General features: G+C 40.9%; 1 protein-coding gene across 1 annotated transcript in view; it reads right to left on the bottom strand.

Annotated features, from left to right (window-relative positions):
• LOC117604669 (zinc finger protein rotund-like) overlaps positions 1 to 23,265 on the bottom strand; it is a 126,945-nt gene that overhangs the window by 34,924 nt on the left and 68,756 nt on the right. The window contains exons 3-5 of the mRNA XM_034325013.2: positions 21,777 to 21,845; positions 21,642 to 21,693; positions 11,795 to 11,970 (exon numbers count right to left, since the gene is read on the bottom strand). Of these exons, the coding sequence (XP_034180904.1) occupies positions 11,795 to 11,970; positions 21,642 to 21,693; positions 21,777 to 21,845 (297 nt within the window). The remainder of the gene's footprint in view (positions 1 to 11,794; positions 11,971 to 21,641; positions 21,694 to 21,776; positions 21,846 to 23,265) is intronic.

Here is a 23,265-nt window from a genome sequence, read left to right as displayed (position 1 = left end):
CGAAGAAGAAGGTGAATAAAAAAAAAAAAAAAACGTACGTTGCCGGACGTTGGGCAGGGCCCAATAACGGACAAAGGGGTCCGAATCGAGGCTGGACCAATACAAGGGGTGGAAAATAAGGAGACGTGGGGTGGAAAAAAAAAAGACAGAACGACAAAGTACCATGTGGCGCGTGGAAGGAAGCTGCGAGCACATTTTTTTTTTTTTTAGATCGATCCAGGGAAAGGTGGACGGGAACAAAAAAATATTGGGGAGAGTGAAAAAAAAATTTGAGGAACCCGGAAGGGGAAGAGTCCCCTGGATTTCCGAATTTCCGACAAAATCCATAAGTTACGGTGACGGGATAAAAAAAAAGAACGCAGGCTGCGCGTGCCCCTCGTTCTAGTTTAAAGAAAACTAAATTTCGTTTCGCTCGCACGCGTCCAAACCTCGATCTTTCCCCTTTCCCGCCTTTTTGTCCCGCGAAAAAATTCCTGCGTTATTTGCGAGGCTAGGGGCGAGAGGGTGCACGCGACTGCGGTACAAAAAGGGGGTGGCGTGTGCCGGGGTGAAAATGAAAAGCTGCGGTGAAATTTCGCGGACGAATTCCTTTGGAAACGTAGCTCTGTTTTATGCAGGGAAAATTGATTCGTTAGCTGGTTTCCGGCGGTGTAATGAATTATTATTTCGAGTTAATTAATAGGAATTAAATTCCCCTTTTTAATTTTACGCAATTTAAATTGATATAAAGCTTGGGTTCGTTATTCGATTAAATCGATAAAATGATTTTAAATGAAAAAGCAATCCAGATTCTGGTAGTGATAGAAGTACCTGATGTTCCAGTTGTAACCCTTTCACTGGTCGTTTCAGAAGGGACTTCCTTATAAAAATGATCCCAGGCAGGATTGATTTAGCGAGCTAATGACGAACCGAGCCAGCCTCCCACACGAATCAGGAGGGGCTTGGATGGTGCTCTGCTCCCAAAGGTATTTTTTTACCTGACCGCCCGAAGGGGCCCCGCCGACATCTGGTCAGATTTTGTTTCACAAAAAAGTCCAGTAGGCCCTTATCAAACACGAAGCAAACTCTCGGCAGGGCGAAACGCGTCTGTGGGAACCGTTTCGTGGCTTTCCCCATACGTTTCGTCCTCTTGATTGCTTTCTTCAACGCGTAGAATCATTTTCCGGTATGTAACAGGAGTTATGCTTTCATCTATGCGACATATACAGTCGTTCAAGAAAGTATTTCAATTTCAAAATCTCCGAAAATAGTTTCAAGGGTTCAATTTCCTTTGTATTTACAGTTGTTATTTTTATCGAGCAGTAGACTCGTCAATTTCAATAAATTTTAAGTACGCGACGGTAAAATTCAATTTCTAAAATTGGTCCATGAGAAATAAGTAAGTTTAAAGTCAGAAAGTGTCACCGGTCTTTACTCGAATTGTCACTACACCTTCATTATACATTAATCAGACTGTTATAAATAATGCGGGAAACGTATCCCGCCACTTAGGACGGATATAAAAATATCAAAGAACAATCGTGGGCGGTTAAAACCGTCTATCCTTCGAATCGGAGATCTTTCCAGCGAGTTTTTCCTAGTTAGTTTCCCTGGCGAAGCATTTAAACGATGCTCGAGTGGAACTACAGACATTAAAAAGGAGGAAAATCCAAAGATTCGAAGGACGAAAGTTGGAGGCTGCAACTTTGTCGAAGGGAAAGAGACAAGCTCAATTCCAACTTCGTCCCTCGAATGGAGCATCGTTCACGGAAGTTTAATTAAATTTTCTCGCGAAGAATGCGAAGATCAGAAAGTGAAACGTTAAGAAAAAGGAGGAGAGAAGTTTCGAAATTTCTCGGATGTACCAACAACTTCCAAATCTCGGACGGCGGACCATGGAGAGAGCCCGAATTTTAATTCAATTTCATATAATGCCCCGAGCGCGATAGTAATCAAGGCTATCAGAAGCATAAGAGATGAAATATTTAATTTCATAACGTATCGAAAGAAAACACTGGAAAGGCTTGAATTTTCGATCGACATCCCTGACCCGGGTCAACCTCCTGATAACACACTCTCCTTCTGGAGAAGTCAGTAAAACGAGATCAAAAAACGGTTTGAAAAAAAGGAGAAAAATAAGAAAGGAGCGCATCGAGGATCCCAGTGGGACAAGAACGAAGAGTAGAAGCCGGAACAAGAGACAATGGGCCAAGCACGATGCATGTTGAACATGTAGGAAGACATCGTTGCTCCTTCCAGACGCAGGGACAGGTGGCAGACTGGGCCTTCGTGGCCCAGAACGAGACAGATCCGGTTCCCGTTTGGCTGAACGAAGAAGGTAAATAGCGGAGGGCATGGGAACCTGACTTTCGGGGGCAGCATCCCTAGGAAGTGAGCAAGGGAGCCTGCATCCCTCCTCCTCTACCCCGCCCTGCCTTGTATCCCCCTGACCAAAGGGAGAGAAAATGAGAAATAGAGGGGACGAAGCGATAGAAACGAGGCCTGAATTTAAACAGACGTAAAGTCGGTCTTTGGGTCGTTTCTGTCCTACTGAACCATTGAGACTCATCAAGATCACCTGATAGCTGTGTTAAACGATTCCACTGTCTTGTGTGTTACAATTCATCGTGTTGGATCGTTCAGAGGTGTGAAACGATTCTGTTTTTAATGTCATTCTTAGCATCGAGTGCTTGAAAAGAATGAAAAACCAAATGGGATTAACACTGATGGATCAATTACCATTTTACGAGGTTCTTCATTTGCATAGGTATCAATAATTCTACCGAATTATCTAGAAATAGCCGAATATCAAAAGAGCAACAAATACGTAATAAGATTTGTTATAAATAAAATTATTCCCAGGGTTTTTCAATGAATTAAGCCTGACAATTAAAGCGTCAATTTGAGTAAAAATAAGTATTAAATAAAGCCATTACGAATGACTATAAATTTAAAGCGAACTTCTTCAATGATCGATTAAACCGTCTAGAATCTATGAAAAAATAATTACATTAACTTTATTGCATTTCCAGATACTCTATATCACACGATGATCGAAACCAGTTTCTAAATTCATAAATGTGGGACGGTAATAAAATTTCTTTCACCTATGGAACATCATTAACCAGAGATCAAGTTATCTCTTATAAAATATTCTTTGCTCTAATCGTGGTCTATGACGATCGTAAGAGGGGCTATTAAAGAAGCAATCGTGTTTACGCCAACAGGTAAGATGAAATACAGGTAGCCGGTATTAATCTCGAATTTTGTTCACTGAATGTCGCGCACTTTTAATAAATCTACGCTCGGCCATTAAAAACTTTTACGAGCCACTCGTTCCCCACCCCGTTTGCAAACGACGTAACCGATATTTTGTATTCGAGAAAGACTAATTACAACTAGTTCTCGGTAATAATTAACGTAAACCCGCGGTCGTAAACTTAAATGGGGCAGAGCGGCTCCCTAATTAATTCCGCAACGTCGTCCCGAGCCGCGGAAAGGAGCTTCATTAAGGACTGGTGAATTTCAGTCCGATGGCTTGTATACGAGATTGAAAAAGAGAGAGAGAGAGAGAAAAAAGAGGAAAGTAATATGCAAGCTTGTCGCGACAATTTTCAAAAATTTCCCTCGTTTTACCGCTGTTAAGAATGAACACTGTAAAATTCACGAACGAAGACGAAGAACAACACCGATCGGCCAGATTCTATCTAAAGGGCTATCAAAAATTTATTCCCTAAAAAGAAGAGATTACCAGATCTCTTTATATCCTGTTTCTGAACATCAAATCCTTCCGGCGTGTTCGCGTGAGTGTAGGGTTGAAAAGGATGAAGGGGACGTAAGGCGATAAAGTACGGAGGATAATTAATTTTATAGCTACTCAATTTCCGAGGGAATCGGCTACCGGTGGCCTCGCAGGCCTCATTTTCGTTAGACGCGGCAACAAAAAAATTTTTAAAAAGGCGACGAGGCATCTGCACGGAGATAGGAAGTGAACGGAAGAGATCAGAAGAAGAAATTTAAAAAATTGCATAAATTTCCAATTGTTTATGAAAGATAATGAAACGATCGTTGAACCTTGCTGAAGATAAAGATGTCGAATGTATGAAAATGAAGAGGAAGGAGAGAATGAACTGTTTACAGTGAAAAGTGTGCATTGAAAGAGGAAGATCGTGTCGAGAGAAGAGAGAATATTCAAGACCCATGATGAGGCCCAGCCACAGATTTACGATCGGAAGCCTCTGCGAGCACCACTTCTTATTTATTCTCTTTCCTCTCGTTCTACCACTCCATTGGCTCCCCTTGCCCCGTTTACGTGGCTACCGAACCTGTAGCCGCCTTTCTTATTCCTTTTCTTCTCTTTTCCACTTGTTCACCCGGTACATTAACACAACCTCCAGACCCATGCCAAAAACTGCCACGCGACTCTCTATATTCCTCATACACAAAGGATATTTCGAACGATCAGCTTAGAGAATGACATTTAATCATAATTTTTGATTAAGAAAAAAAGAAATATGCAAATTTATGTTAGATGAGGAATTGGTAATTGGAATATTAGAATAATATAGAGTGAACTCTTGTTATATTGACAGGAGAACGATTTGATCCTTCTCCACTATTTTATGAAGATGATACATTTTCCTTTGACCCTCCTAATTAGAGCTAGAAAGTTTGAAAAATTTTCCCCTCCTACAGTTTCATCCGTGGCAATATAAGAAGAGTCTACCATAGAAATCTGAACACTCATGGAATTTTCAGTGTTAGCTCCTCAGAGCACTTTTCTAATTCCTACCATCGAATCTTCCCCTCTTGAAAATTCTATTTCAACCACTTCGATTCGTTCCCACGTACAGCCGGTTGAAAACAAAAAGCAACTTCCTGCGTCTACCCCTGGGCCTCCTATTTTAAGACGTCAAGTGTCATCCCCGAATGTATCCTGTCGTTCAAGGGAAACGAATCACACGGATGAGAGCCACTGTTCGTCTCGGGGCTCTACCGTGATAATGCGTGACAATTCGAATTTACTTGCAATTACCTATGGCCGGATGATCACGTGATCCATGGAAAAAACGATTAAAACAGCTTCGTATCGTCGGTCTGTCCGTATCCCCGCGATAGAGCTTATACCTCGTACGGTGGTACACGTATTGCTCGGTCGAGCGTAACTAGTTGACTCGATTCATCGTTCCTCTTTATTCTCTGTCTCTTTTTCACGCGTACGCGAACGATACACGCACACACGTTTCCTTCACCTGTCCGCTTCTACGTTTCGTCATTTCATCGGCCATGGTCTGTGACGAAAGTAGCAATCGTTGCACTCTCGACACGCTCACCTCTCTCCCTACTTCTCCTCCCCATTTCTCGGGCTGTTGTTTGACGGATTCATTCATTTTCTACCATTTTTAAAAAATTTTTTTTTATTCCCCTCTAGCTTCCTGGACATTGCTGACCGCCATTGGATATTGGCAATTTTTGAACGAACTTCTGTTCCTCTATTCTTGCTGCTACACCACTCCGTTCGTTGACTAATTAATGAAACAGCACCGGGTGTAACATGGATTTAGGATGCGCGCAACACAGATGGATCGCTTCTTTTAAGGATCTATATTTTATTCCCCTTCCGTCTGTTTTTCTTCCTTTTTTTTTTTTTTTTTTCTAGTCAAGATGAGTTCCTTCTTGGATGGCTGGCGTTAGTTATTCGAGGTATCGGTTATATATAAATCCAGAGGCATAGATCTGTTACTTTCCCCGTCACGATCGATGGTAAAACGAATCACGAATGGATCGTGGATCGTTCCTTTCCGCTCCGGTTCGATCCGATCCGCGGCGAGTGCGTTCACACCGAATCGAGAAAGCTATCGTTCTCCTCGATCCTGGCCCATTCACGCAACACAGAAAGAAGCTTTTCTCGCAAGACGAACGGACGGTTACATAACTGCGAACAGAGAGGCGAAGAGAGAGACGAGGAAGGTCCATTGTGGGCCCGCAATGTACATAAGGTGGAGGGGCCAGATCGGACTTAGAAATTTAGTACATGGAGGTAAATGGGGTATCATGTTCAGTCTAAGGCTTAAGGACTTTTGTTTGGCGTGGGAGGCTAGCTGCTGCACTGCCCCCGATGGGACCCCACCTGACCCCTCGCAACCATCGAGACGAGGGCCACAACCTGACCCATTCACCGGCAATGCTTTTCGTATTTCGTTCATCGCGGGGCCAGGTTTGATCGAATTTTCATTTTCAAAGGAACGACAGCTGAGACAGATTCTTTTAATTTCTCTTTTTTTCCACAAATAAACGCGACGAATCGAAGTTCAGTTGATATTCAAGAATACGTAGAGAAAATTAGAGATCGCCAGAGATTTCGAGGAAAAATTAAATATTTCTTGGAAATCGGGCCCATTTTTCCGAAACAAGCTCGTCAGAATGTATTCGGTCACGCAACGAGGAAACACAAGACGGCTGACAAAAGAGGGCCAAAAAGGATTGGGGAACGGACCGAGGGTCCCATTTTCGTGGAGCACGCCTCACGGCAGAGACTCGATTAAAATTAGATCTAACCCGATGTTTTTGAGACGGGGCCAGCTACCTTCTCTCTTTCTCTCCCCAAGGAGCAAGCAAAAAGAGGGAATAAAAAGAGAATCGAGTGGAAAAAATGACGGGTCTCGCGCTACCGTGGTGCGTGATCAGGTGAGTCTTCCTTCCATTTTTGTTCGTGTAATTTCTTTGTGTAGCGGTCTCCTCAATTGTCAATACTAATAATTTCTTCGTTTTTTTCTTCTTTGGTTGGTTACCTAACGGTACCCTATCGGTTATTATCTTCTCCTTCGTGTATCTAAATGCTCTAATTATTTCTTTTAATTTAAGGCAATGAATACAAATTTGTGACTATTGTATTGATCCAACCGAATAGAAAATAAAACATGACAGAAGCATACGTTCGAATGAAAATCAATATCTTCCGTCTTCCTTATCCTCCTCGCTATCTATCATTCTTTTACAAGAGACATTCGCGATGAATGGATAGAAAGAAATATTTAAATTCTTCATGGTAGATTGAAATGGTACAATTTTTCAAATTACACGTCTGCACAGTTGAACGCGTTCTCTGCTCGACGTTTCTTCGTTCGTGCTTTAATATCACGTTTTATTCTCGATCACGATCCAAGTGCTAGTCACTCGAACGTGGTTACGCGTCTCCTTGCAACCGGTGTCTCTCTTTTCCCCTCTTATCATCTCGACGCACCCTTTACTTAGTTGCATGTATCGGTCAACAGGTTTGCTGAACCGCGTTTCGTGATTATTTATTTTATCGACGCGTTCCATCGCGAATTCCTTCCTCGTCGAGTGCAATTAAGTTTTCAAAAAATAGATATTTTGGTAATTATACGGAATAACACCTAATCGAACGTGTTAAATCAGCTAGGAGGTGAAAAAAAAAAGAAATTGTAGTAAGACGATAGAAGAGGAATCGTCCGAGATCAGGCAGTGATTCGAGGGAACGTCGATCGAAGGAGAAGGAAAAGAAGAAGAAGAAGAAGAAGAAGAGGATGAGGCAGGATGCTGTGCTCGTCACGGTACACTAGCCCCTGGACTTGAATGTTAGGGCCCCCCGGGCACGGAGGTGCATAGCTTCATTCAGCAGCCAGCTTTTTTACCCTTTCTTTTTCCTCCTTCTCTCCTTATTTCTTCTCGTTCCCTGCCCCTCATTCTGGACGAGCACCCGTAGCTCCTGGAAGAACGTTGGATCGAAGGGAACCACGTCGAGCAGATTACAGTGTTACAAAGTGACAGTCGGCTCGATTAGAGCCTACCTGGGCCGAAACTTTCTTCTAATGATTTTTGGAAAAAACCATGGACAATCTGCGACAGTTCGTCAACGTAATTTTGATGCTTTCGGGTTAAAATAAATAATGAAAATTATTTAAAAAATTTTTTCCTTGACATCTTGTCTTATGAATTCCAACACTCTATTTTCCATTTCCCCCGGCCCTTCGTTCGTTTTTTACCATTCTTTTGAATCGATCTTTCTTCTGTTCGTTTTCCTTCTTCGCAGGCCATCATCATCGATCGATCCGATCGATCGATCTCCGCGAGCCGCGCCTCGCTGGAAAACCGCAACGCGGATCTAGTTAACCGCGCCGCGGAAATTATTCGCGGAATAATATCAGTCACGGTTTCCAATCCTCGCTTTACTCTTCTTCTTCCTTCGAATCCTCCAGGGTGAACGCGTTTCCTAGCCGGAAAATAAATCATTCCACTTCTATGTCTGATTTTTCCTCGTCTGTTTATTTATTTAACGCACATTCCGCGTTGAGAGTTTCTTTCCGTATATTAATAATCTTTTGAGTGAAAAAAATCATTTATTCGAAATGATTTTCAGAAGAATTCTCTGAAAGCCTGTTATCAGTTCCAGAGGATAAAAACCACCCTGTCGATAACGTTTCTGCTCGCCGCTTTCTAATACCCTCCCCTTTTCCAGGTAAAGTCGATGAAAAATTCGCGAGATCCGTGTAATTTGCCCGGCAACTTCCCTTCGTAATTTTCGTCGGCTTAATCGCACACCAGTCAGCCTCGCTATTTATTACACTGTAATATTGAAATAAGCAGCTCTCTCTCCTTTTCTTTCTATCTTGGATGAAACGTGTATGTGCGCGTGTAAAGAGAGAGGTCTTATTGCCGTGGCTGTGATAAGACTCAGAAAGCCATTAAAGCGTTCCCTTGATCGGCATTTAATGAAGAAAATCATAATAACGAAGCAGCTGCACTTTCTTTCGAGGCCCTTTGCCTCGCTAATCTTGCCGCCGCTTCCTCAATTATCGACGCCGACAACCATTCAATCGATCCGTGACTAGTATCGAATTAAGAGTATCGAAAGAAGCCATTGAACACAGACTTCGTAGATCCGTCGAGAGATCTCTTTCATCCAGGATATTAGGTGTTAATTAAGGTAATCGAATTTTCGTGTGTTCATATTTCTCACTCTTCAGCATTTTGCATACAATTATTTATCACCTTTCTGTGATTTTAAATGACGATCAAATAGTGGGGGAAATTAGCGCCCTATTAATTATTTACTTTTATTTAGAATAAATTTCAATTTTTGAGTTAAAAACGATCAAAGAGCCCATGAAAGTTTGATAGCTCCGGGGACTTAGAAATGCTAATTCTTAAAATAGAAATCCTAATTACTAATTATTAAAAATAAAAAAGAACCTTTTAATTCCATAATTTTAATAATCCTCAAAAGCACCCTACAAACTTCGATGAATTCATGAATGAAAACTTTCGAAGTTGCCACGTTCCTTTAATCCTCTATCAGTCTGCGATTACGATCAATCGATAAAGATTGATAAATCACGCAGCACGTGTTCGAATGATCGAACAATGAACATAAAAACAACAAGATAATTTGTACAGCTGTTTCCGTCGTTCAGCTATTTCTTTCCGATCAGATTTAACGGTGACGTAGAGAATCATTCTCCGAGCTGATTATCCAGCCAGTATCGTTCATAAAACGCATGTAATCGCGTTACGAGACTCGGCGAAATCCGTCCGTTCTTCTATCGCGCTCGATCTCGCGAACGGATCGACATTCATTTCGCTTAATAGCACGCAATAATTACTGTTTTTCAACGGAAACGAGCAAGGTGTATGTGTCAGATCAGGCACGATGTGCTTCGCTGGCCTCCGGCCTATGATAATCTGTCCTATTCTATAAACGTTCGGTGAATATCATTAAATTTTAACGATCCGTCTTATGGATCGAAGCTGTCCTTCGATCGCTATTTCTCGCCTCTCTTTCCTCTCCGCATTCCCAACCTTTTATCTCAATCCCGAACAGTTTCTTCTCATCTCGAAATTTTCTAAACTAGATAATCTGTTACCGAGGCACACCGTGCAAATTAATTTAAGCTATTTAAAAAATTAAAAATAATCAAATTTCGAGCGAACGTTAATCCAGGAAAGTCGCAAGTGTTACTGTGCCGTAAGAGAAAAATACAACGAAAGGGGTGAAAAAAAGGGAAAGGAAAAGCGCAAAGACCTTACGGCTTAAGCGCTTCCTCGAGGAGGCAGTTAAAGGATTAGAAGACTTTTTTAAGTCTGCAAACAATCTCGAAAAGGGTTGGAGAATCGTTGCTTGGGTGGATGTACCCGTAAAATCCGGTCATAAACGCGTCCGGAAGCCATCGGCGACAGCTCAATTTTCGAAAATCACCTCTCAACCCTTCCGTTACCTGCTGTAAGAACCTGGTCGAAAGCCTGTTTGCGGATTTCTTTTTTTTTTGTGTGTTTTATGTAAACACCGAACCTGTGCTTTTCCCAGTTTATAATTCGACGTCTACGTTTATGCTTACTTTCTTTTCCTCGACAAAAGGGTGTTGATTTTTTTTTAACATCTAATTGATAATAAAAGATAATGAAAAATTTTCATGTATTTTGGCGTTCGAGTGTTTGGTAGAAAACACGATAATCCGAGCTTTCCGATCCGATAATCCCCGACTCTGTCGTGGATTACAAGATGTAAACGGCAAGTCCTCGTCGTAAACGAGCCGTGTGACAGATGACTCGATTTCGAAAGAAACAGCGACGAGTAACCCTTTTCTATACCTGAACATCCCTCCGGTAAAAAGAGACATCGTCGACTTTCAGTGAAAAGAAAGTTCCGGTAAGATAGCGAAGAGAAGGGGTTGAAATAGAAATAAAATCGATACACGACTGGATGAGAGATATGTAGGAACAGAAAGCGAAGAGAAATGATTTTTGTATTAAAGGGGAAGTCTGAAGGAACAGGATGGACGGGGTGGAATATATTTCTGCAGATTGTCGTGGAAACGTGTTCGCGTAGAAACGATAGAAAAGAGACGTGATTTGATTTGAATTTAGAAGGGAATTGAGAGATTTGTGCGACGTTCTTGATGTTTTGATTCTCTAGCTCGGATATTGTAACAGGGTCAAAGATACGGTGAGACGTTTCGGTGCTTTCGGAATTTTGTTTAGAAATTTTTAAATTTTAGAATTTTTAAATCTTAGAATATTAGAAATTTAGGAATAGAAAAATTTCTAATTTTGAAATCTCAAAATTTCATCTCTGAGAAACGAAGTATCAAATTTGATATTTAGCAGAGGTTACGCGTGCTCGAAGGGTGCAACACGTAAAGAGGAGAGAGAAGAAAATTAAAAGAAGAGAGGCGAAGGGGTAGCCCCCTCTTTCTACGGTGTATTACACCAGGAACGGAGAAAAGTGGTTGCCAGCTGAATGGCCGGTGTTTTACAACAGTGGCGAGAATCGAATAACCCTCGTGGCTTTGTTGAATCGTGGCCTCACGAATGTACCTGCGGTAAAATCATCCACTACTGTGCGTACCGGGGTCGTGGTGGGATTTAAGGAGGCACCGTAAAGGGTTAAAACGCCATAAAACGAGCCATTATCGTCACAAAAAAGCCGGAAAAATGTCCAGTTACGTTTCCACCGATTGACAGAATTTTAATTGCACCCTCTTCTAAATATTCACGATTCGTTCTTTCACGCTCTTGCGTGTCTCCTTTTTTCCCTTGAACCTGAATAACTGTTTTTTAACCACACGTCCTAAGAAATCAACGCAATTTTCCAGCGAACGTTTGAAACGGAATCCTATATTTCTTCGAACGCTTCGAGAATTTTTAAAAGAATCGCCCCTATTCCTGCACCATCGAAATTCCGATACTTTGGTAAACGAAAAGCGTACACATCAAAATTCAACCCTTCTATCAGTTTAGAATCATGATATTTTTCATAATGGAATATTTATTTACTTTGAATAATTGGATCACTTACCTGAGGACACATTTTGCACTGATATTTTCTCGGAGGATGAGAATGAGGTCCAGGCAGGTGAGGGTTCAGGTGAGATGGATGAGTAGGTTTCACGGTCAAAGGTTGAGGAACCACCAGCAAACTCGCTGGAGGACTTCCGCTGCTCGATCCACCAGCACCACGGTATTGATCATCACCTGAAATCATCAATCACGAGGTTAAAAATCACTCGGCTCGGGGGTCAACTTACCTTGGACTTGTTAATTGTATTTATTACTTATATAGGTAATCGCGAACAAGTTGAGTCTGTTTCTTAATAAACAATCATCATTGTGCAATGTTAATTAGATTTGTTTCTGTGATCCACTTGTAAGATCTAAAATTAAACTACTTTGAATATGAAATAGAAACAATTTCCATTTGTTAAACTTTACACTGTTTTTTTTTTTTTTCAAATTATTCGAAACCCTTTCGTTTAAAACACAATTATATACCTAAAATTAACTAACAAGTAATTGTATGAAAAAAGAAAAAATATGCAATGACTTATGCGTGATCAGATTAGAAAGCAGATAAGACAGAAACGGTTTTAATTCATTGAGTAACCAGCGATTAGCGAGCACTGCAGAGTAGGAGAAATTCTGCTACCATTCACCGAGACAATTAATGCAAGATAATCTGCCAATTAGATGATATTGAAATCCACGAATAAAAAGGAAAATTGAGGGTGGTGGGGGGACTTAATGAATCGACGTGAACGCGACGATATACAACAAACGCATAAAATAATTCAAGGAATTCTACCTGCGTTTAACGTGATAAGTGATCTCGAATAAAAAAGTAATAACTAGAGAATATTATACCACAGCTACGGAAATAAATATTGTTACAGAAACGGTGGTAATATCCCGAGTCATTTTTTGTGTACATTACAAAAGTGCTACTTTACTTTCATTTATAAGTAACTTCGGATAAAGGATTAATCATTCGCGATTGATATTCCTGATAAGATGATAGAAAAACAATTTATGATGTATGTTTTTACCAGCACCAATTAGAATGTTTGAAACTATATTATTTTCGAAATGAAAAATTCTTCTTCTAAATAATCATTAAGCCAACCGTAGCGTTGGATTAATTTTTCTAATAAAAATTTCAAAGCAGGATATCGACCGAAATTTTTCAAATCAGTGTGATCGATAAGGTGGCGATAAATGTCGATGAGGATAATTAATGAAAGGTATCCGCGAGATATGAATTGCGAGAGAAAGAGGCACGCGGTGCGGCGGACCGACTGACGCAACAACGGCAAGGGGCAAGGATCCTAGCAGGTTGCAAGGACGAGTGATCCTGCATTACGAGTGGCTGTCATTAAAGGCAAGTTCTCAATATCGAGATCGAGCCACCGTAACTCGTACAGGTGCATCTGTTCGATGTGTGAGTGAATGTTTCATTTTCTCTACCAATAACGCACTTCTCTGATGACGGAAGGTAATTTTTCAATTAATTTAAATAATATAAAATATTTTTCGTAAAGGCTGAATTAATGAACTTTTTTAAATTTTCAATTTTATCGATTTCTCTAATTTTGGTTTTTTCTGGGATTAATCGATTTGACAAACGAACGAAGGTGATAAAAACAACCTAACGTCTGTCATCCTTGAAACTCGAATCCTGAATCATCCGAGTGATCCCTTAATTCTTCTGACTCGTGAAACGAATAAAAAGGGGACGATTGAAAGTTGCAAGGTAATTTGGTCGTCGATCGAGCTCGAAGCCAGTAATTGAATCTTATTTTTAAGCATCCTCAATGGCTCGTAAGGTTCATCGGTTCCTCTTTTTATAGGCAGGAAACGGATCAGATACGTAATTAATTACAACATCCTCCGGTTAATGCTTCTAATGCTTCCGTTCGTTATTTCATCGAAAATTTATTTTGTACGCGTTATAACGAAAGTCTGATCTCCGGTTTCCTCGTGGCGTGCGAAACGTTTCGCATTTTTTCGTAAATTGAAAACACCTTGGCGTACTCTTTTCGCTGGAACAACTTTGTCGATCAAAGGCATCGTACACGCCGGAGTCGTTTGCGAGTTGATGAGGCTGCTTGATGAGCTTTCTTAGATCTACCCAATCCTAAATGCGATTTTGATGTTAATTACTGCAAACGAGGGCTCGACGAAAGGAGAAATATCATTGTCAGACTGCTACTTGTCTGATTTAATATATTGCCGCTATTTGGATTATTGGATGGATGTAATTTTCTAAAAATTCTTGAATCCTGCCTTATCAACGCGTTTGTATTTCCTTTTTATTATCGTTTCGTATTGTTATCCAGGTTGAACTGCTAATTACTATCACCTGAATAATTTGGAAGAACGGTTCGCAATTAACATATTAATTAATATTAATATATCACGATTTTTCCTAAGGTAACCTAATTTACTCGATGATTGAAATTGACAATACACGTATTACCCAACTTGTTCTGATTTTATTTCAAACAACTTCTTGTTTCGAGTTCGAAGAAATCTTTTCACGTACACGTTCGAGGAGAATTGCAAAAAAGTAATTCAAGAACACTAAAGAAGACAAGCAGAGCAGAAACGATAATTAATCATAAATGTTGTTAAAAGTGGTCACACGTTTACGCGTCGTTCAAACTTTAACAAATCACCTATCGTCATTCGTGCATGTGTTCTTTTTTTTTTTTTTCTTACATTAACCATCGTACATCAATTACCATCGTGTTATCTGATATTATTTCCGTCTAATTGATCAGTCAGCTCGTGTAATTGCTCGTGCGTATGCAAACGTGAGACTTTAACCCCTGACTAGAGAATCACGAGGTCCTCTCTCTCTCTCTATTTTAATTCAACTTATAAACATTCAATTCCAGTGAATTTGCATCGCGTCACATTTAACAAATGACACATTTTGCAAATGAATCAGTGCCACGGATCTCCTTCTCCTCTCTTTCTGTAAACTTCCACCATGTTTAAACGATCATTTCAATTTCTAACGATTCTACATCATTTTCACGTTTTACAAGACACTTCACTGAATTCTACCATATTTCTAAGCACTTTCAATATTACTCGTGAATAATTAATAGTCACCCCTCTATTGCTCGTAATCAACCTCCGGGAAGAGGAGTGGGTGTAAAGAGAACATATAAATTGCCACCTACAACAAAATACCGATCTTCCAGTATCTCTCGTGCCGTAGAACTTGTTTCATCTACAGAGTGTGTGATCGTTATAAAATTTCATCAATGATTTTTAGAAGATCAAGTGATAAATTTAACCTAACATCAATTTTCCTACGTTTAAGCCTTCGCAGTGGAATAAAATTTGTTTTTGAAAAATAAAATCTTTCCTGGCGCTCGATCTTAATTTAATCATCCGGTACGAAGTTTATCAGAAGGTACAAGGTTACAGTGAGAAGAATGGAATATCCAAAGTGTCTGATTAATTATTTAAGCGACACCGCGTATAATAAAAGCGAATTCTGTTTCTCGGCTACCTTCGATTCTGAACTGTCGTCAAATCGGTCATAACGTGAAACGAGTCGCGACCACGTAACCGTTCTCCTCGCGGCACAATTAATTGATCTTTCTAGCGCGCTTGAACCCGATAATTATCATTTGCATACGTGATCTCGTGCACCGGGAGCCCTGATCGTCATTCACCGCTTCTAGACGCACGGGGACAGAGGCAGGTTCTCCTTCGGCCGGCAATTAGCGCACGCAATTTCGCAATATCGCGGAAAACACCGACCAACGCGTCCATTTTCTGCGTAGTTCAACTTGAATCAACGATTTCCCCGACGAATCCATTTTAAAAATTTTTTTCTTCCTTCCTCTCGGGAGGAATTAGAATTTCTTTGGCTAACCAACGTTTCTCTCGATGTTAAAATTTCGATAAACAACGCGGCGAGGAGAGGCTCCCTTTTGCGGAACTCGAAGCAGCGGGAAACGCGACTAATAGTCGTGGGACCGTGGCAATTGTCTCCATTGTGACACATGTTTATAATTGTTTACCAGCTGCGTCGAAACGAGCCGGAATTCGACGAGGCTGCCTCTTTCGTCGAGGAATTTCAATAGTTTGTCCCCGCGAAATAAGAGTTCCTTTCTTTTCCATCAATTCCGATCGGCGAATCGATTCTGCATGTATCTACAATTATTTTCTAATTTTGATATTAGAATCGCAACGAAAATGCCTCGATGTTCGAGCTAATTATTACCGAACGATCGAGTTCTTGAAAAGCGAGAAAGGGAGATAAAGAAGCGTGAAAAGGCGGCGCGGACGGTGGCGCGTAAGTCGATGTTAAACTCGTGAAGAATGATTAAAAAACGAGAGTCAAAGCAAGGGTAAAAGGGTCGAGACCGATAAAGAAGCTGTTATCGCGTTTCTACGATTCTCATTCGTCCCATTAAGATCTCTGTCGTAACCAGCGGCGAACAACACGACACCGTGGCCTGTGCTTGTCTCCTCGAGTCTCATGAATATTCGATCCGTTCGTCGTCGAGCAACGATCCTGACGTCATCGAGTCGGAAGGATCAAGGATCCTGCCTTTGCACGCTTTCAATCTGTTTCGCTGTATCACGGTGCATCGTGCACTTTTCATTTTTACCAATCTAATCTTCGCTTAATTTCAATGTTCATTTCAATTTGTTTCAAGCCCCGCTCGGTTGAAAAGGAAAAACAACCACGGATTATATTAACCTTTTTTTATATATATATAAATAGATACGCATATGTAATGAGATTTGTACAGAACGTACAAGGCGTTTCAAAATAATTGCACCTATTGCAGATTCGTAGCAATCAATTTGAGATTTTAAATAGACTGCCCTGGAGATTGTTCATTTTTAATTGTTTATTTTTTATAAATGAAGAGGGGGAAATTGTAAGGATTGATAGTTTCAAAATGATTTTTTAAAATATCCTGTAGGGAATATGCACGTCGAGCTATGCAAAACGAATGCTATACATGACAGAATAAAATAAAATATGCAAAGCACGAGAGATAAAAGATATTTATTGAACAACTTGAGAGAGAATAAATATTCTCCTCGAATGTAGATTTGCATAGCAACATCGGCCTGGATGGAAGAATGGAGCAAAGTGTAAATCGACAGCCTCTTTTTTTTTTCAACCAAACCAACGCGTTCAAGGTGTAGTTCATGTAATTACTGCTAATTCATTTTTTCGAAACTGTCAATTCATGAACAAACGGGATCGAAGATTCTTTATACGGTTCCACGGTTTCGGAGTATAGAAAATTTAAGTAAAATTTGCAATTGATATCCATATTAATTGCAGATCCTTGTCTTTAGTTAATTTAATAAATCCTTGAGTATGATAAAACGAATTTTCGTCCGGCGAGGAAGCAACAAAAGGATCAACGATATTTTATTCCGACGAACAGGACATTTTGGTCGATGAGTCGACGCCTGGGGCCAGCATTGTCCGAAAGGTCCCGAGACGAAACGGAATTAAAATCAGATGCACCTTTGGCAAGGTCGTTATGTCATCGGGCAACTATTAAACCACTAGTTTTCAAGGGGAGCCGGTCTCGCCAAAATCGTCTCGACCAGCTTCTCTCAAAAATATTTTTCCTCCGTAAAAAGTGTCACGAATGCAGACGAAAGACTATAATAGTATTCATTGGAATTTCCAAAAAGTGTCACATTAGTCCAAGTGATTGCTGGATTTGTCTGATCCTTTTTCTTTCCCCTCTTGGATGACGGACCATGGAGAGAGCCCCAATTTTGATTGAGATTCTTATCACACTGTTCCTTTTAAAAATTATTTCAATATACGAATCTTTTTGGTTTAAAAAATATGTTTTGTAAGTCTGGATCATGATTGACCCAGGTTCTGCTGTCCAAAGGTTAAATACCGCTTGTCAGACCAAGTTTTTACTGAAATTCCCCGACGCCAATATTTTTGTCTGTCTACCAAAAAAGAAATCCTAGTTTTTCGATTAAAAACGAAAGATATCCCATGTTGTGCTTGACAATAAAAATTCTGTTGGTTAAAGGGACAGGTTTTTTTTTTTCCTCTGATGCAGACACGCCGTCTGGCAATCGTCTAGCATTGCCGATCAAGTATCTCAGGTGTTTTTACGATATTTCAGCATCGCTATTTGCCCGCCTCCGTCGCCCGTACCTTCAGTTTGATAGCTTTTCCAGAGATTTTACCACCCTGACGGGCACAAAGTTTTACGAGGTCGTTGCTGGATTTTATATCACGGCGCGATGGTAGTTGGTCGATGAGGAACGACTCGATTCGCGCGTTGCTTTATGAAAACATAGCCCGTGAAAACGAGCCCTTTCCGACTATCAACCTCCTCAATTTTCCTTCAACGTTTACCTCAACTATCCATGACTTGAGGAGACACTTTTTACAAACGTTTCCCGAAGCATTACATCGTTACGATCTCTTTAAAAATCGTTGAACACGAACAACGATCGTTTTGAAGGAAAAACAAGATACGTTGTATCATTATCAATAAACGTTGTTTCTAAGTATGTTTTAATATTAATATCGTCAAAATTATGGACAGTTGGCAAAAAAATATAAAAATTGCATAATTGCAAAATGCATTTCCTATTCAGGTGTATCCAGGTCGAGAAGAGACATGGAAATAGGGTGAAAAAAAAAAAGAAGAAAAATTCAATTTACGAGAAATGCAAATCGGAATATAGCTTTATAATGGTTGTGTCCCTTGCGAAACGGCTTGGCTCCGGTTCTTAGCGCGTCCTTTCATGAATCTCGAACGGAAACGAAAGCGAGACACCGTCTCGTTACGGCCACTGTTAGATCGAGAGTCGATGCTGTCGTATGTCTCTCCAGGGACAATTTGCCGCCTCCTTTCTCGTTCCGTAATTTTGATATTTATCTTCATTAGCGCGGCTATGCGTCGAACGCGAGGAAACTGCTTTCGAAATGCATTCTATTTTTCGTTTCTGAATTTTTTCTCATTTTTAATTGCTAACACTTTGAGGAATATCAAATCTATTTTCCTATAGAGAATAAACAATTTTCATTCTCTATAACCTTTTCGCAACATTTTAAAATACCTTTCAGTAGCAGAAAAAAGAAAAATAAATGAATGACGCAAGAAATAACGTCAAAGGAGGAACACAACTTGCAACGATACAAGATAGATCGAATCAGTAACAGGCTGCTTAACATATTCATCATTCCCACTTGAAAACAGCGTGTTAACCACCTGTGGCGACACAAAGAGCACCGTGTCGAGAAAATCATGCCGACAAGAGGTCTTGTACAGGGACGAGCAAACAACAGAGGAGATCCACGCATAGGTGAAAGTCGTTATCTGTTACATTAACGAGCAACCAGGCGTCATGGGATCACAGACAGTCCGATGGGAATCGTTTCGTAGCATGGAATTACCATGGCGGAGCTGATTCGGTCATTAGAGACGACCATTTGCCGCGATTACGTTTCGAAAACGGAAGTCGTGACGAAACCATGACTCGAAAGAGCAACGCGTCTTACCACTGACTTCTACTTCTTCGTACACTAATCACTTTACTTCTATTCCATCTTGACAATAATAATTTTTATTTTAACGTGTAACATGGAAATGTGAAAATAAAAATGGACAATTATTAATTAATTTTCAAACTTGAGCTACTAAATTGACACCTTGCAATATTTATTATTTTATTAATTATTTTATTATTGAAAATTTGAGGAGTCACCCTACCACGGCAGTCAATCCTCTGACGGCGGACCATGGAGAGAGCCTCAATTTTAATTTAAATTCGTACCTCGTATTATTTTCATTTTCTAAATTTTAGGCAGTTATTAGGCGAAGGAAAATCGTATTAATGGTACCATGTAAAGAAGCAAAAGCCGAAAATAAGCAACAAGTTGCATGCGAATTAGATAATGACTCAATTCCTCGTTAACCCAGAGGAGACCGTCATTATCCTCGGCTCGCGTGTCTCGAAACCGAATCTGAGGAACACTTTCGTTCTGGGCCCTAAAATTAGCTCGAAACGTTTGCGTAAAACGTCCCTCACGACTAATCCTTAATGCATGGATCGCATGACGTTGAAATTTCGATCGAGACGGGGTCCCATGTCCAAAAAATCGCTGCCTTTCTCCACACGGGATATCGTATACAAAATAATATTTCGATCGCTACAAGTGTAAACTAAAGCTCAATCGTGAGAAGGAAAAAATACTGGGTTGAATAATCGTACGGTGTTTTGCCTAGTTTCTTTTCGCTTATCGGGCAAAGTCAGACTCGCCTAAGAAGCCGGAGAGGACAGCGTAACACGGGTCTCGTAAATGGCCGATCTACACGACACGTCGCGCGTGTCATTGGCAGTGAAAAACATTTATGGAAACGTGCTTCACCTTTTACGAGTGAAGCCACCGATTACTTAATCCCTTCGGGGAGAACACCAGGGGGGAAAAATCACCGGCTGAATGGGCTGGGTCAATGCCAGCGTTCTTACCGCGCTTAGGAAAAACGCGGATCGATCATTTCAAACGAGAGCGTTTGATTTTTAACCCTTGAACAGCGAAACCTGGATCAATCGTGACCCAAACTTAACAAAACATATGCAAGAATATTATCCTGAAATTAAATGTATGTGAGATATATTTAGAAATTAAAATTGGGCCCCTCTCCATGGTCCGCCGTGAAAAAATCATTCTATCCAAATTACTCTGATCGATTTTTGAGTTTTTCGAACCTAATTACATCCTAATTCGATGCGAGAAAAGGAAGGAAATAAGGAAAAGGTGTCCCGTGGACAGAGATCCTTGAACCTGACCCACTTCCCGGAGGAAACAGAGGTTTTCGAAGAAGGTTGCTCATGAATAGAGGGTCACGAAAACTCGAACGCGGAAGAAGGAAGTGGCGCGGGCGAGGAGGATCGAAAGGAAGAAGAAAAGAGCAAGAGAACACGAGGTGGCTAACAGGTGAAAAATAAAAAGGACTCGACACAGGGACAAGACCGAATGATAAATTCCCGTTCGCGCGTGTTTTTTTTTTCTTTCCTCTTTTTTTTCCGACCTCAACCTGCCTCCTTCAACATTTCGATCCTAATCGACGATCTTACATCACGGATGCAAAATCACAACCGGTTTCTCAACACCGAAAAGAACCTTTACGAACTGTTTACACACGGCGTGCGTCAGCTTCTGGCCCGTCTTTTCTTTTTATTCTCCGCCGACCAAAAAGGTCTGTCTGTTGCTTGTATTATTTCACGATAAACCACTCTTTCGCGCGATGAAATCACCTTCCGGATCTACCGGTGTCTGGCGCCGTGAATCGTAAATCAACGAATCGAATCGATGCTTAATTAATGACAGGTATCAAGGTCGGCCAACTCGACGAATTAATTCAACGTACAACAATTATCAGATCAATTTAAGGGTAGAGAATTCCTCGGTCATTCGCTATTATTTGAAAGGTTCCCAGTGTAAAAGTATTCACGAGGCTACAGCAAACACCAACCCTCGCAACCTCGATTCGTAACGAAACACAATTCACCGAAAATGGAAAAAAAAAAAAAAGAAAAAAAAGAGTGAGTTCTATTGTTCAGCAGCGTCGTACGGTTCTGTTATTTCAATATCCGCGAATGGCCATACTATTGAACATTAAGTGCCAATATTTGCACGCTGCTTGGCCGAACGTTTGCTCGATGGTCGAACGTTTTTGGGGGAAAGGTCGAGAGGGGTTGCATAATTACGTTCTTTCATCGGTGGACGATTAATGTTGAAATTTAACAGCGACGATTAACGTGAATTAAAATAGAACGAATGGAAATGGTTAGACGAAGGATATCGAGGATAAAATTCGAAGTAGATAACTCACCCTTCTGCAGCTGGCTGTGGTCCGCGTTCATTTTCGCCTGCAACAGAAAGTGCTGCGCTTCACTAAGTAGAATTAGCACAGGGACCGTGAAAATTCCGGCCATTCTGTTGAAATATGTGCAAGCGGTTGGCTCACCTCGTAACCTTGTTTCGCACCCCGTCCACCGCCCCAGTAGTCGCTCTCCTTGTCGTGGGGATTGCATTGCTGGAACATACAAAAAGGGACATCGTCAGTTGAAAAAAAATTCTATATTTTATTCAAAACTAAATATATATATTTTATTTAACCATATTTTATTTATGTGGTTAAATCAAAAACAACCCCTGAATTGTCTTAAGAAGATTAATTCACGTCCTTCGAATTCACCCTGAATTCTTATTTTACTGGAAAACCTCCTACGCCTTCTGTATCATGGCTACGCAATTTTTCCACCCCGAACATAATAAGTTGTATAGGAAAAACAAGGATCGAGGGTTGAATTGTTTATCTCCGTTGAAGGCCGAGTGATGCCCAAGGTCGTAGGCCAGGTTTCACCACCCTCGTCTGTGTTGTGTCTAGACTGTAGACGATGCTTCCCACCCCCGTCACCATTCTCGACCCCTCTCAACCACCCACTAACCCTCGCCACTTCGGCTGCCTTCCGACGTATCACACTCCATCACCTCGCCAACCCTTTGCTTCTCGCCCGCAACCCTCGCTGTCCAATGTTCGATCAATTATTGATTACACTTTCGTGTTATTTTTTTCTTTTTATTTTGGAAATTGATCGATACTTCAAATTCATCTATTGAACTGAATAATTTCAGAAGACTAAAACTAAAACCACCCTCTGTCGAATTAGCCAGAAATCTTTCAAATTTGTTCCCGGTAAATCATTCGTCGTCCCACTAATTGCCGTCCGGAGAAAGTTCATCCCAGTCCCTCGACCATATTCCCATAACGTGAAACGTGTCCACCCTCGATCCTCGGACGACCCGGGATGGTTTAAACAGCGACTGAAATATATGTCATAGCCGCAGGACACCGAGAATGTTAGGGACATTAAGGGATGACCTCGTTTCCCTTCTCATGACCTCGTAAACCACAGACGACCCCTTGCCACCCTCCGTCACTCCAAGGACCTTGTGTGTGGTCGCGTATCCTTCTTCAAGGATTCGTAATGTGCGTCGTAAAGAAATTTCGGGTAGGTCTATTCTCGACCTACGGCACTAAGGGATGATTTATTCTAATGAATCTTCACGATATCAAGCCCTTTTTTCACATATGTACTTTGAATATGAATAGAGGAATATTTAGGAGTCTACTTTTATACGAAAAAATCGATAAGGCAGGACACTTCACCCCTGTGGTTGATGGGGTGGAATTTTACGTGGCTGTAAAATCGAGGATGACGGAGTCGACCTAGAAAACAGGCTAAGGGACACCATAAGGCGTCGAAAGGGCAATGCTTTTGGTCTGTTCGCTCTACAGGTGGCTCGTGAAACGATTCGATTCTTGTGAGAAAGTCCGAGACCGCGAAGGGATATGCATTTCTCGAACGAGGACGGTCAACGCGCCCTACAGCGTCGAAGGAAACCCTCCCTCTTTCAAACGGTGGAGAAAATCCCTTCGGATATTGCGACGC

This window comes from Osmia lignaria, chromosome 7, assembly GCF_051020975.1.
Source record: "Osmia lignaria lignaria isolate PbOS001 chromosome 7, iyOsmLign1, whole genome shotgun sequence".
NCBI classification, from domain to species: Eukaryota; Metazoa; Arthropoda; class Insecta; order Hymenoptera; family Megachilidae; genus Osmia; species Osmia lignaria.
Note: the sequence above shows the minus strand (reverse complement) of the source record. Positions and strands in the feature narration are given on the sequence as shown.